Source organism: Drosophila sulfurigaster, chromosome 3, assembly GCF_023558435.1.
Source record: "Drosophila sulfurigaster albostrigata strain 15112-1811.04 chromosome 3, ASM2355843v2, whole genome shotgun sequence".
Lineage (NCBI taxonomy): Eukaryota > Metazoa > Arthropoda > Insecta > Diptera > Drosophilidae > Drosophila > Drosophila sulfurigaster.
This window is the reverse complement of record NC_084883.1, coordinates 22,932,807-22,945,000: the sequence shown is the minus strand read 5'-3', so window position 1 is coordinate 22,945,000 and position 12,194 is coordinate 22,932,807. Positions and strand designations below refer to the sequence as shown.

The following is a 12,194-nucleotide window of genomic DNA, read 5'->3' as shown; positions in this document are numbered from 1 at the left end:
ACAACTGCTCAAGGCTTTAACTTACTTCAGAAACTACTTATGTGTGCAAATGTAGACATAAGTATAAATAAATGAGTTAAAGAGGAAGTTCAAACTAATTTTAAATATTGAATTTGAAAATTAAAGTTCAGAAATACAAATTTGTTTGACAATCATGCATATACCCATTGTCAAGCTATAGTTAGTTGGGTACAAAAATGCTTATGCATAGTAAAAACTGAGTTGTCAGCTAGAGATTTATACAAATGATAAGCCCTGTGTCAGTTGATCTGTGAATACGCCATGCGAGCAGTGTTAATTAAAGGCAAACTAAGGCTTTAAAGCCCCCAACTAATGCCAAAACTTGTTCTAGCTGAAACAGAAGCTGAAGCAGTTGTTGGATAAAGCAACAGCCGCTGAAGTTGGACACATATATGAGGATAGAAATATATAGACACACACATGCACATAGAGAAGAACACGTACTCGCACTCTGCCACTTATGTATGTTGCATTTGCAGATCCTTGCGTCTTATGTCTAAATTGTGGTGCACTTTAGGTTGGGGTATTGAAAGCATGCCAGGAGCCAGCAGCGTGCAGCAAGACGATGCGAAGACGAGGCTGCAGCTGCCTCCAAACAGCAAAAGGCAGTTTAAGCCCTCCAAAACATAGACACACACACACACACAGAAGAGAGAGTGAGAGAGAGAGAGAGAGTCATGTGGCAGCCTCGTTATTATTAGCATAATTACAGGCGCATTAGCGAGTTGCGGCTTGGGCATCAGGTTCCTGGGCAATTTGCGTGGTTGCCTGATTATGACAGCCTAAAAGTATGCCACACACACACATACACACACTTATACCGAGGGGAGTTTGTTGCAACTTGTCGAGCACTTTAATGCTAGCTTTATGTAAATGTACAAATTTATACAAGAATACATTTCCTAGAGCTAGAGAGAACTGTGCTATCTGTTTAATAATACTACTTGCTATACTCGTACATATATATTTTCTAGAGCATTTTCATTAACATTGCATTAATTAGTTTTTCATTTTACTTTTCAGCTCTTGACGCTCGCTTCATGTTTACGCAAGCGACGCTGACGTCCGAGCTTCAACATTAAACAGCCAACAACTACGACCCAAAGCTGGCCCGAAAAGGTCACGCGGCTAAGAACAATTTTTAGATAAGACTCAAGCTCAAATAAAAACAGAAAAACAGCAAGCGAAAAGAAAAACAGGAGCTGCTGAGTGGGAGAGACAACAAACAATCAGAACAGACAGCAACAGGGAGAGAGCGAGAAAGAGGAGAGTGGAAAGAAGCTGAGAGCAGAGGACTGGAGGACTCTAGGCAGGAAACAATGCGTTCCCTGCGCAGTTTACAGCCGCTTGGGCTGCTGTGCCTGTGCCTGGTGCTGGGTGAACTCGTCGTTGTCGCGGCCTATCCCAAGACCAGCAGCACCCCAGCAGCAGCACATCAGACGAAGCAGCAGCCTATCTACACCTATCTGACCACATCGAGTGTGTCCAGCCACGGGAATGATGCCGCCGCTGCTGCTGCTATGCAACCAGCCATTGTGTACGAGGCAGTTATGCCAAAGCAGGAGGAGAAGTTGCCGCATGCCACGGCCACAACATCCGCAACATTCACGTCGCCGGATGAGGCATCAAAGAAAGTCATCGGTTCCAGGTGAGTGCACAGACTCTTTTGGCTGACGTGAGCGCGATTTTAACTTTTATGGAGGGGTTGCAAGGCAGTCGAGACTCCTCGTCCTCATCCTCATCCTCCCTCTTGTCTCCCTCTGCATTTGCTTTGGCATTGTTTGTGCTTGTTGTTGTCGCTGCTGTTGTTAGGCAAAAGTCTTTTGTTTGTACAGCTTTTTGCAATTTTTCCCACTAATTGAAATAGAATTTCTCTTTTGTTGTTGGCCCGCTGTTCGTGGACGTAGGCGTGGGTGTGGGCGTGGGATGAAGGTCTGGGCTGAGGGTCTAAGTCTGGTCAGTTGGCAAATGCCTTAGTATTTTAATTAATTTGCTCAACAGGCGCCGCACCGCATCACGCCACTTGATGGCAAAGCAGCAATAAAACACGTGGCATACCTTGCGGCGCTCTGTTTAAAATCCAACAACGTTCAAACCGAAAAACCGGGATGGGAAAATAGAATATAATAGAACGGGCAAGAATACAACGAAAAACCAAAAAAAAATAAACATAATAGCAGGCGAGGCACAAATTGAGTGCTCATTAACTTCAAATCAATGCTAATCAGTGTGGCTGTGTGGCAGTGTGGCCTTCGGTTTGGGGCAACTAAGTGGTGGTGTTGGTGCTGCAGACCCCAAGAGTGCAGCTAAAGGCAACAGCGAACTCTGGCCCAAAACAATTTTTGCACATAAAAAAAATACATGTATTGAAGTGCAAAGGCAAAAAGTAAGTGGGAAAAAAGCGAAGGAAAAGCAAAAGCTAAAAGCAAAATGAAAATGAAAATTAATATTTTGTTTTCGTTATGAATTTCGTTAACCTTCAGGGCAAGGTTCTCTCAACCTCTCCTTTAGCTCCTCCTCATCCTCCTGCTTTCACATTAATTCAGAGCGTAAACAAATTCACAGCCAGCGGCATATGGTAGTCAATCTGTCTGTCTGTCTGTCTGTCTCTCTATCTGTCTGTCCGTTAGTCGGAAGATAATGATTACGAGCAGCTGCCACATAGATAATACTGATGATGTTTAAGTTGATATCGGAGTAAGGGCAATCTGTGTATTATAACCCTCAGTCGACTACCCCAAGGGTTACACACTATATACAGCACTTGGATATGCAATGCATAAATTACGTTGCTTTGCCAACAAATTGTATTTAATTTATTGGCAATTTAATGCATTTTCTGTCATTGCCGTTGGCACAAATTCTTACGTACAATAATATCCTTTGGCTACGCCAAAAACATTCAACAACGCAAAAAAAGAAAGAGCCGAAAATGTAAATGTAAATCTGCTATTCAAATTATACTTGTTATTTTTTCTCCATCTCTGTTTCAATTTCGCTTTTGAATTTCATCTGAATTCGTCAGCCAAATTATATATAGCAATACATTAATATATACGTATTGTATATAGAGAAAGTAAATTACAATTTCTGTTTTTGGCAGATAAATATTTAAACCCCTTCGCTGAGAAAGTATTTGCAATTTCAATTTAACGTAGTAATATAATACCGCTCAAAGACCTCTCATTTTGTTTGCACTTTAATTTATTTTCCCTGTCATTTTTAATTATTAACCTTTGTTATTACAATAATCATAATTAAAGTAATACTCTTTTGGTATAAAGAGACAGTTTTCACACAAGTAATCGAGGTTAATCAGTTAAATTCTGCGATTTTATTTCACAATAAACAAAACGAACATAATATTTTAGTAATTATATTCATTGAATTAAAATATGTAAATCTAGATAAAAGGTTGAAAGGCTAAACCCAAAGTGTTTAAATATTCGCAAATGATTATACATAATTTTGGCGAATTATTTAGATTTTTGCCACTCATGCGGCAGCTGTGATTTGAGCTGGGATAATGAAGAGCGCGTTAGACAGACAGACAGACAGGCAGCGCAGATAGATAGACATAACTCTGACATGCACTTAGCTATTCAGCTAGATCCTACTGCTAGTACAACAACAACAACAACAACAAAGACAGTAGTAGTAGCAACAACAGCAATTGGGGCAGCAGCTGCATATGACGAGGCATGCCTCGGCTCACGTGCAGAAATGTTAATGATGTGCTCGCTGTCATTCACAGTGAGAGATTGTAGGAGTACATATACGAGTATGTGTTTATGTGTGCGCTGTGCTGCATGTAAATATGTTAACTAACTACCGCGCGAGATGGTTGCCAATGCAACCAGCATGGGGGGGGGAGGGGGAGGGGAGATAAAAAACGGGGAGTTGCGGCGGCATCATCAGAGCGTGACTCTGTGACTTTTTGCAACGATTGCATACCATTCAATTTCCATTAAAATGCCAAGCGAATGCGCCGCAAAGTATGCAGCATGACTTGCGTCCAACATTTCTTTTGCCTGTTCGTTATTATACCCGGTACACGCAAAGTGCAAGGGTATAATAACTTGTTGATATGTATACTTATAATTTGAAAATTTTAATATTTGTTACCTCTTACCTCACAATAAGAAAATAAGTAGTTATTCAATAAATTCTTTACTTACTTATTTTTTTTTTGGAAAGTAACTTACAGTAAATCACTCCCAGCACACAACTTCAGCGTTCTTCCGCGGTTTTTTTGTTGCAAGCACAGCATAATCGCATTTATTTGTCATTAATCATTGTCTGACACTCGATAACATATGCTCTGTCTTTTTCTTCTCTTTGTCTCTCTGTCTGTGTCATTTAGCGTGGTTTCCTCGGTCTCCGTGGTGCTCGACGGCAATGAGCCACAGTTTACGGATGCACTGGGCCATAAAGTGCCAAAGCCGCAGCCCTCGTTGCAAGTTGCCAGTCCCATTGATCTGCTGAATCCCGATCGCTATGAGTTCTACACTTTCGATGAGCACGGCGAACTGGTGAAGCGTCTGATGACCATGCAAGAGATCCAGAGCATTGTGGCGAACGGTGATGGCGAAGGACCATCAATTATACACACACCACCACAAACCGAACATGAGCCGGAAAAGAATGTCCAGGATATTGTGAATCGAGTGCAGAATGTGCTCAACAAAGAGGTGGCCAGCAGCTCCACAAAAAAACAACTCTGCCGAGCAGTTCCTGCCAGTGCTGGACACACCTGATGTTTCCTCATCATGGTCGCTTATATTGCCAGCTATCTTTGGGAACACAGGTGGCGACATCTTTTCCCAAGCCGCAACAGGTTGTGATGACACCCGAATCCGAACTGCTGGACACGTCAACACGAGCTGTGCCCACAACGCAGCGTGTAACGAAGAAACCGAAGCCGTCGAAGCGCAAGCCAGGCAACAAACGCAAGCCCAGCACCACCAAGAGCACCACTGAGATGACACCACAAGTGGTGCAAGAGGAACTCGATCCCATGGAATCTGTCTACGCGGGCATTGAGCAGTATCAACAGTCGGCGGCCAATATGCATGATTTCGATGTGGTGAACATGCAACCCATCTACCAGAAGCGTCCCATCACCACTGTGAAGCCTCGGCCAGAGACAACCACGCGCCGTGTGTTCTACAACAATCAGGAGATTATACACACGCCCACATCATCGACGAGTGCAGCAAGTCATTCCAGCACCACTGAGAAGATTGTCTCCAATCATCAGCTGGCCAAGAAACCCGCTAATGTGCAGCGCAAACCCACTCAACCACATCGTGTGAAGAAACCCAGTGGAGCGCAGGGAAATAGCACCGTTAACACCACAAGCGGCACAACGCATCACAGTGGCAACAAGCAGAAGAACAAGAAGAAGACAACCACCACGACGACCACAACAACCACGACAGTGGCACCAACAACCACAACCACAGCTGCAGCTCCTGCAGAGGAAGATCCCGCTGCTCAAGAGGCAACGTCAACAACCACCCAAGCACCAGTGTCCACCACGCACAAGAAGAAGAAGCGTAAGCCAACACGCACGCCAGGACTAGCCACTAGCACAACCAGCAGCAGCAGCAGCGGCACTGCCTCCAGCAGCAGCGCTAGCAGCAGCAGCAGCAGTAGCAAACCCAGCAAGCCCAAGCGTAAGCCAACCACTAAGCCGAAACCACCGGCTGTATCCACGGACCCCGCTGCAGCAGCCTCTGCACCACACCACCAGGAAGTCAGCACTGTGAAGCCACCACGTCCACATCGTCCACACAAGAAGCCCAAGCCAACCACCACCACAACAACAACAACAACAACATCCACAACACCGACACCTACAACCACTACGGAACCTTCTGTGGAGGCAGAGCCTGCACAACCACAAGATCCCGCCGAGGATCCACATGGCGAATCTCAGAAGCCCGAAGCAGCAGCAGAAGATCCCCATCAGCCACAGTCAGAGCCAGAAGCAACCACAGCTGCGCCGACAACAACCACAACCGCTGCGCCAACCACAACAACCACCGCTGAGCCAACGACAACCACAAGCAGGCGGCCTGCATTGCATCATCAGAAGCTGCACAACAAACCAACGCACTCGAGCACCACCAGCACCAGCACAACAACAACCAAGCGACCAACCACGCAGCACCAACACAAGCACCATCAAAAGCCACAGAATGAGCCCACAAACGAAGTGAACAACAAACCGAGCCACAAACCAATTCACTCCTATGGCTATGTGAATGCGGTGCCCTCAAAGACAACCACCACCACCACCACTAGCACCACTCATGCACCTGTCTACCCCGTGCCCAGCTACGATGCCGAGGCCAGCGAACAGCTGCCCGTGCTTATTGCCCAACCCGATGCAACACAGCTGAAAAAGACGCCACATCCATTGCCATCGTTGGCAATGATTCAACAGCAACTGCAGCACAGCTCGCCATCGCCTGCACCACAGCTATCGCCGGATCAGATACTCTCGATGGATCAGATTGTACAGAGCCTCACACAGGATCTGTTGGCGAGCGACAAGAAGGATGAGGCGCCCGTGCCCGTGAAATACGACAGTGCGGAGAACAATGAGCAAATGCAGACGTTGGCCAACAAAAAGAAGACGCAAGTGAGCAGCACCAGCACCGCAGCCATCACCACTTCAACCACAATTCCCACAACAACCACGACGTCAACAACTCCCACAACCTCAAGCTCAACAACTTCGACAACCACAATAACAACTCCCAAGACAACCACAACTATCATAAATACCCCAAGACCTTTGGCAGCCAACTATGGCGGCAGCACGCTGGCCACTATGCTTGACGAGGAGGATGCCAGCACTAGTCTGGAGCACTTGGATTTAGGCGAGCAGCACAAGCAACCATCGGAGACAACGCACAGCAGCATTGAGGTGGAGCCAGAGCAGGAAACAACGGTGGTATTGATAACCGCAAGACCGCAATACTTTGCTTCGACCAGCTCACCACCAATGGAGCTACTGCCACAGCAACCCGTAAAGACAGACCAGCCCCTGGAGGAACCAGAGACAACAGAGCTGCCCTATAATACCCAATTCCTGCTGACCACGCCCATGGCACCATTGGATGAAACCGAAAACGATTCCGATATGGAAACTGAGACAGAGTCTGAGAAGATGAAGGAGTTGGAAAAAGAGTTGGAGAGACAGAAGGAATTGGAGAAACAGAAGGAGCTGGAGAAACAGAAAGAGTTGGAGAGGCAGCAGGAGATGGAGAGGCAGAGGGAAATGGAGAAGCAGAAAAATCTGGAAAGGCAAAAGGAACTGGAGAGGCTAAAGGAGTTGGAGAGGCAGAAGGAAATGGAAAAAGAGTTGGAGAAGCAAAAGCAATTCTTGAAGGACTTAGAGAAGCAGAAACAAGCCCAACTGGAAGCACAAAAGCAGGCAGAGAAGCTTGCCGCAATCGCAGCTGCCACCACGACCTCAAAGCCCATTTCGGAAGCCAATCATGTGGTGAAGTTTGAGCCACTTTATGCCGAAGTGCCCGAAGCCGTGATTGCTGAGCTAACCGAGCAGCCAGAAGAGTCCACAGCACCCACGACCAGTGGCTACTATCAGCAAACGGATTCCGAAAGCGAAGAGGCAACTACTGAGCTTGTGGCACGATTACCAGTATCGGAAAGCACCACGGCAGCTGATGACGACGATGATAGCACAGAGGTAACGCCCATGATTGCCAATCTGGTGCAACAGCTCAATCTGGAGGTACTCAAGCCAACCGATCAAATCTCTATGGCCAATTTCCAGACACAGGCGGCAACAGTTGCCTCCACACTTGTCGATGGCAGCAACACGCTCGTTTCTGATATACATATGAACTCCAACGAGACGAAAGATGAGCTGGAGTTCCTTATGTCCGATGTGATACAACAGATCACCCAGCAGGAGCAATACAATCCCAGTCAGTTGCACGATGACGCTGATGATGATTCGCATCGCTTGACGAACTTTGCGCAGCTAAACACCTCGTTCCTGTTACAGCCACCGAAGCCACCAAAGCAGCAACTAAAGGCAACAACAACAACATCGACGACGACGACGACGACAACAGAATCAGCACCAGCTCAGGAAATCACGACCATCATACCCAGCAATGAGGAGCTCATCAAACAGGAAGCTGCATATCTTAATACCCTGCCACTTAGCGAGATGCAGGAAGAGCACGAGGAGAGCACCACATACAAGGTACCAGTGCTGTCGCTATCACAAATCTATGCACAGCAGCAACAGGACGAGGATGATGAGCAGGAGCAGTTCGAGCTGCAGCGACTAGAACTCTTGGCCGCCACAAAGCCAAGCGAAGCGCCACTTAAACAGGAAGTCAACAAGCAGCAGGAGGAAAAGGAGGAGCAGCAGGCGCTTGAGCAGGAAAAGGAGCCAGAGCAGTATCAGGAGAAGGAGCAAGCGACAGAGCAGGCAACAGAGACGACAGTGAGCGTGGAGGCAACCACCGAGCAACAGCAGCTGTCAGAGGAGGAAGCGGAGCAGAGCAAAGAGACCACCGTCAATGAGGAGGAGACAACGTCGACCAGCGTCGAGCAAAACGACAACGAAAAGCCCGATGCACCGGACACCAATGGCAACGAGAGCGAAGAGGAGCAAATGCCCGAAATGTTGACAAATGGTTACAACGAACAAATCCTCGCGGAAGCCAGCGAAACGTCCACGACAGCCAACTACGAAGAGACACAAACGCAGGTGCCGCTTGCCGTTGAGAAGGAGGAGGAGGAAAAACCGACCGAAGAGGAGCTAACGACAACAAGAACAACGAGCACAACTGGGGCAGCGGCATCAACGATTGTTTACCAGGACGCACAAGAGCAAACATCAACGGAGCAGCAGCTGCAACAGGAGGAAGAGACGCAGAAGGAAGAGACGACACAAACAGAACTGGAGCCGATGCAAAGTGTCGAGGATAGTGTAACCAATGCAGCGCAGTTGCAGCCACAGTACACAGCTCAACCAGAGTCAGATGCGACCGAGGAGCAGACCGAAAGCAGCAAGGAGGGTGAACAGCAAGTGACTTCTGAAGAAACGATTACAGAAATCCCCGGCGATATGACTGTGGTATCATCCGAATCAGACATGTCGCTTAGCTCCGAACAAGTGACGGAAAAAATCGAGCTAAGCACGGTCAAAACACTGGAATTGAATGAGGAATCCATGGAAGACATATCCGATGAATTGACAGCCACCATAACCGAAGAGGATACGACAAGCTCACAGAAATATCAGCTGGACGATGAAGATCCCTACGTGAAGTTGGGAGAGACAACGGCCAGCGTGGTGGTTAGACCCCAAGTCGGCGAGCATGACAAAAGCGCAGTCAAGTCCACGGAGCAGTCAACAGAAGATGAGAAGGAAGAGCAAAACTACAAGGTGAGCTTGCCATTGGCCAGCTATGGCAATCAGGGCAATGAGCAACCGGATGAGGAAGATGACGAAGATCAAACCAGCTACCAGCTGCCCATTTTGTTGCCCAGCAGCACGTCAACAACCTCAGAGCAACCACTGAGTAGCAGCACCACAACAACAACAACGACATCAACTACAACAACTTCGACGACTACAACAACAGCTCCAGCAACAACGAAGCGTCTGCACACCTTGAAGCCTGTCTCGTATTATGTGCAGCCTTCGCTGCTGGGCGGCTACAATAATCAGCTGGAGCCCCAGCCACCCAAGGTGCTGCCCTACAATGCCAACACCAACTCCCAGCAGCAACAGCTACTACAACAGCAGCAACAACGACCAATGCTGCGTCCAGCCTCCTTGACCAATCTTATGGCCGCCTCAACACAAGCAACACGACCACCCGTTAAACTAGAGCCAAGCCCGCAAAGCTCACAGGGCTTAGAGGCATCAACAGTGCGACTCGATGAAGACGTTGTCTCCTTTGCCCGTCTATGCAATGAACTCGCTTTCAGCTACTGGAAGGCCATTACCTCAGAGAAGATTAGTTCGGCCAGAAGTCTGGTTATTTCACCTTTTGCTATGACCTCTATGTTGTCTATGGTTTTCCTCGGCGCACGTGGCAGCACTTCGGGTGAAATGAACGAAATACTCAAGCTAGACGATATGGTTACATTCAATCCACATTTGATCTTCCGCAACATCACAAACTCGGTGGAACAGTCGATGGAGGGTGATATTGCAACAGCGGCATTTGTGCGCGAAATCTTTAGTGATCGTGCCAATGGCAAGATTTTACCGTTCTTCAAGGAGAAGACACAGCAACTGTATGCCGGACATGTGGAGGAGGTGAATTTTCATGTGGTCAACGATATTGTGCGAAGACGCACCAATCTTTTGGTTAAGCGTCATACCATGGGCAAAGTGCTGGAATATCTGCGTACAAATAGCGTTTGGGTCAATGGCCCATTGGCCACTGTATCGGCCAATCTCTTCCAGACGGATTGCTCGCGTGGTTCCACAATAGATCGCGACGGTGAAATGTTCTTCCAGGTTCATCCCACAGTGCGTCAACGTCGTCTTGTGCCAATTCCCGCTGTGCTCTATCGCTCCGGCTTTACGGCAGGCTATGAACCAAAGCTGGATGCCACAATTGTGGCCTTCGGACGTATTCAGGACACCGTTAGCACCATCTATGTAATGCCCGGACACCAGAGCTCGGTGGCGCCCACCGACAACCTGGATCGATTGGAACGCAACCTCGTGGAGCAGGCATTCAGCAAAGAGAACGCTTGGAGCAATCTGCTTACCTCATTAATGGATCGCCCAGGCATGGAGGTGCAACTGCCGCGTTTCTCTCATCGCTCGTTTGTGAATGCCTCGCTGGGTTTGCAGAAGATGGGACTCAAGGGACTGTTCAAGTCGGACTTCGCTGATCTGCGAGGTTTGACGGGTAATGGCAATCGGGATATCTTCTTGTCGGACATGACACAAATCAATACGTTCAGCACTTGTGGCGAGGAGAAGATCTCCGATCATCATCATGTTGAAATGTATCCAGCACCGCCATTGCGTAAGCGTAACAAGGATGTGGATACAACCGATGATGATGCCTACGATTCGTCTGAGGCAATTGTGGACTTTGGTTCGCTGGTGCAGGAGTCGGCATTGGGTCGTGGCTTTTACGATGATCTGCTGGATCCTAAGTTTTTGGAATTGCCGCTCCCATTGCGTCCTCGTCAGGCACGTGTGCCAGATGCTCCTCGGCTGCGCTTCGATAAGCCATTCCTCTATTTCGTGCGCCACAATCCGACGGGCATGATCCTGTTCATGGGTCGCTTCAATCCCCGTCTGCTGCCATGAACAGGTCCCCTTACATGTTTTAAGTAAGCCAAACATTTATGAAATTTTGTTAAAACTTTCAATTAATAGTGAATTTATTTTGCCAATCTGCAAAATGCCCGCAATTAAGTTAATACTATTTTTAATGTTCTTATTGCTGTGCCTTAATCCCGCGTCCTCAGTCCAGCCCAGCGTCCGACTCAATGATACGAGATTGATGTGCAGCAAACTGAAAATATTATTCAGCAATACATACATATATACAAACGATATATATATATATAAATATGCGTTTTTTTCATGCCCAATTTTATTAAATAAATACGTGAATACGAATTCCAAATATTTTAAATGCAGTTTGCCGTTTGCAGTTTGCAAATTTAGGCATAAAAAAAATTATATTCAATTGTTATGGGGCGCATTTTTTTGCCTCTTGCCGCAAACAAATGAAATAAAAATTAAAATCCAAATGAAAATAAAAATATAAAGCATATATACATATTTATATAAATAAAGTTAAACAAATTGGCTGCGAATGCAAATGCAAATGCAATCAAAATGTGCGTTCATGTTTTGGCAACAAACCCGAACACAAACACAACAAGAACAAAACGAACAACAACAATACAAATGTAATTTAGTAAAATAAACTTTAACACTACGCAAACTCAAAGTTATGTATGCTAATATGTAAGTTTAAAAATCTAAATAAATACATAAATAAATGAAATAAACAAAAAGGCTCAAATCTCTTGCAAAATGATTGGTAAATACATCAGCAGCCTAAAAGTAGGCAACACGATTGCGGTTGCACTGCTTGCCAGTGCAGTGCACTGCTTCGAGGCAAACAAGCAGA

General features: G+C 46.7%; 1 protein-coding gene across 1 annotated transcript in view; it reads left to right on the top strand.

Moving 5' to 3' along the window:
- The window catches only part of LOC133840151 (mucin-5AC), a 39,781-nt gene extending 27,706 nt beyond the window's left edge, over positions 1–12,075 (top strand). Inside the window, 4 exon segments of the mRNA XM_062271824.1 lie at positions 1,045–1,669; positions 4,385–4,730; positions 4,732–4,847; positions 4,849–12,075. Of these exon segments, the coding sequence (XP_062127808.1) occupies positions 1,341–1,669; positions 4,385–4,730; positions 4,732–4,847; positions 4,849–11,359 (7,302 nt within the window). The 5' untranslated portion in view covers positions 1,045–1,340 and the 3' untranslated portion in view covers positions 11,360–12,075.
- Positions 12,076–12,194: the final 119 nt, after the last annotated feature.